Source organism: Otolemur garnettii, unplaced genomic scaffold (assembly GCF_000181295.1).
Source record: "Otolemur garnettii isolate 467f Iridium unplaced genomic scaffold, OtoGar3 scaffold00013, whole genome shotgun sequence".
Taxonomy (NCBI): Eukaryota; Metazoa; Chordata; class Mammalia; order Primates; family Galagidae; genus Otolemur; species Otolemur garnettii.
Window position 1 is genome coordinate 29270409 of NW_003852408.1, and position 2902 is coordinate 29273310.

Consider the following 2902-nt stretch of genomic DNA (forward strand, 5'->3'; position numbering starts at 1 on the left):
TTGAGAACCACTGGTTTAACCTCTTGAGTACCTGGGACCACAGGTGCATACCACCATACCTGGCTCTTAATTATTAACTGTGCTCTGAAATGGGGAAAATATTTGTCAGCCTTGGTGTCACTAGTTGTCACTGTCACTAGTTGTTACGGAAAAAAGGGTTCTGTGACCAAATGTTGGAAGCAGGGCTTCCAAATGTTAAATAAGTTAAACACATTTAAACAGGGCTCTTAATTGCAGGGCTTGTCAGCATCTTCTATGTGCTGATGTGTTTGAGTCTGCAGGAGAGTAGTGGCCGGATAGAATGTACTAGGGAGTATTTACCAATCTCACTTGACTATTAAATCCCCTTTTCTGCAGAGAACCTATAAAATTTGCTTTAAAAATACCATGAGTAGTGCATTCCTTTGAAAATCTTCCATTTGTCTTTTCTTTTGGCCCTTTATTCCTTTACTCCATCTCTGGTTGGTTTTCAGTTTCCCCCAGGCTCTTAAGAAAGGCTGCACGAGTGAAAACGAGGACAGTGGTTCTGACCCCCACATACAGTGGAGAAGCAGATGCGCTCCTGCCTTCTCTGAGAACAGAGGTGTGGACCTGGGGGAAAGGGAAGGAAGGGCAGCTGGGGCATGGTGATGTTCTGCCTAGGTAAGTGCTGCCAGCATTTACTGATAGGCTTAAACAAATAACCCCTTTCCTATCACTTTTCTCCTAGAGGAAGTCTGGTCTTTTCTAGCTTCTGATTATTATGTACTATTAACTCTGATAAAGAGCCATACCTTGGTGTTGAATTTGTTCTTAACAACAAAAAACTTAAGTATCCATGGTACACTGTTCCATGTCGTCTTCGATGTATGTTCATCTTGGAGTACAGGGATGGGTGTTGGGGATAAGATTGTATTTCATTGGAACACTGGAATGGTTTAAATTTTTAACTTATGAAAACAAGCCAACTGGGTTTTTTTATTTTTTAACCCCAAAAAGTGTCACTGTCAAAATAACTATAACTCAAACAATAAACTATGTCTATTCATGTATGTCAGGGAAAAACTGGCATTTTTCTTTTATAGGAATTCTTATGATATTAACAAATTAGATATTTGTGAAGTTTGTATAAATGGGATCAAAAGCAGCAAGTGAATATAAATGTTCCTATTCTTAGCAGTGTGAAGGTAACTATGGAATTAAAAAAAATTACCTTTCCTCTAGGGTTATATTTCTTTCTTTTTTTTTGAGACAGAGTCTCACTTCATCGCCCTCAGTAGAGGTAAAGTGTCGTGGCATCATAGCTCTCAGCAACCTCAAACTCTTGGGCTCGAGCGATTCTCTTGCCTCAGCCTCCCAAGTAGCTGGGACTACAGGTGCCCACCACAATGCCTGGGTATTTTTAGAGACAGGGTCTTCCTTATGCTCCGACTGGTCTCGAACCAGTGAGCTCAGGCAAGCCATCTGCTTCAGCCTCTAGAGGGCTGGGTTTACAGGTGTGAGCCACCATGCCCAGCCTAGGGTTATATTCATATTTCACTGCATTTTAAGTCTACTTTCTGTTATAAAAAGTCATTTATAATTTTAAGATTATTAACAGATTCTGTGTTATGGGGGTTAGTAATTAATAGACATAGATTGAATTAAAACCTCTCTAAAATTACTTATGATATTTAGCTTGAACGTAAATCCATTTCTATTATAGTGTTTTCTTTTGAAGTATTTATGTTTATGTGAAATCACTTATTCTATAATTTGAGAAAGGCCATGATTTTTGCTGAAAATAGTTTGATTTATGTGTGTGTGTTTCTTTAAGGCTTCAACCGTTGTGTGTAAAATGTCTGGATGGTAAAGAAGTAATCCATCTGGAGGCGGGTAGTTACCATTCTCTTGCACTTACTGCAAAATCCCAGGTAGGAGGCAAATATTCAGCACTGATGTTGCTTTCATGAAAGGCCGGCATGACAAGATTGCATCATTTACTGAGTGTCTGTTGTCTGTCAGGCCATGATACCATATTTCATTTTAGCTTTTCAGTGTTTTGCATGGTGTTATTTCCATTTCACAGATGAGGAGAAGAGGTTAAGAGAAATTATGTCACTTGTCTAGAGTCACACATTGATAGTAGAGCTTGGATTTAAATACTAGACTTACTTAAAAGCTTTTTATACTGTGCTCTCATGTAAAAATAAACCCCCCTAGGGAGGGGGTGGGAGTTTAAAAATAAATAAATAAAACTCCCAAATTTCCAGGGTATTGGTGAATTTTTATTTGTTCTTTGAAGAAAATTTATAATACATTAAGAAAAGAAAACAAAAGACATTTTTCTTTAAAATCATGGGACCTGAAAGTGACCCCTAGCATTACTAAAAACCATGCCCATATATACAACAACGCTAAGTAAAGAAGTTGTTTTAAGTTATTCTTAAATATATTCAGGTAGTTATCCTTCATTAATACTTGTAAGAAGCCAGTGAAAGATTCTAAACCTTTTTAATATTTGATTTTATTTTACATTTCATAAACTAGGTAAGCCAAAAAACATAACCTATATAAATATTAACATTAGGAAAGAAAAGGAGAATTTATTAACACAATGAATCACTCAAGAGACTTAAAAATGAGAGACTAGGAAGATGGTCAGTTACAAAATAAACAAAAATTACTGACTTTATTATATACATATGGTAAAACAGAAAACATACATGGGGAAAAAAGCTGTTCACAATTATAGCAAAAATGTTAAGGAAATAGGAAACGCACAGAGCCAATGTGTTGCAAACTTTTAAAACTCTTCTAAAAGATCCTAAAAGAAAACAGGAATAAAGGGAGAGATTTTATTATTGGATGAGAAGTATCCATGTTGCAAAAATGTCATTTCTTTCTATAGCATTAAATCAGCACAGTGTAAATTTAGTCTATT

General features: G+C 36.3%; 1 protein-coding gene across 3 annotated transcripts in view; it reads left to right on the top strand.

Annotated features, from left to right (window-relative positions):
* ALS2 (ALS2, alsin Rho guanine nucleotide exchange factor) overlaps positions 1–2902 on the top strand; it is a 55368-nt gene that overhangs the window by 24548 nt on the left and 27918 nt on the right. For 2 of the 3 annotated variants that reach the window (XR_002772103.1, XM_023510396.1), the window contains exons 6-7: positions 474–642; positions 1796–1892. Coding sequence is in view for 1 of the 3 variants with exons in the window: in XM_023510396.1 (XP_023366164.1) it covers positions 474–642; positions 1796–1892 (266 nt within the window). In the remaining 2 variants the exon portion in view is untranslated. The remainder of the gene's footprint in view (positions 1–473; positions 643–1795; positions 1893–2902) is intronic. The other variant, XR_002772104.1, reaches the window with a different exon arrangement.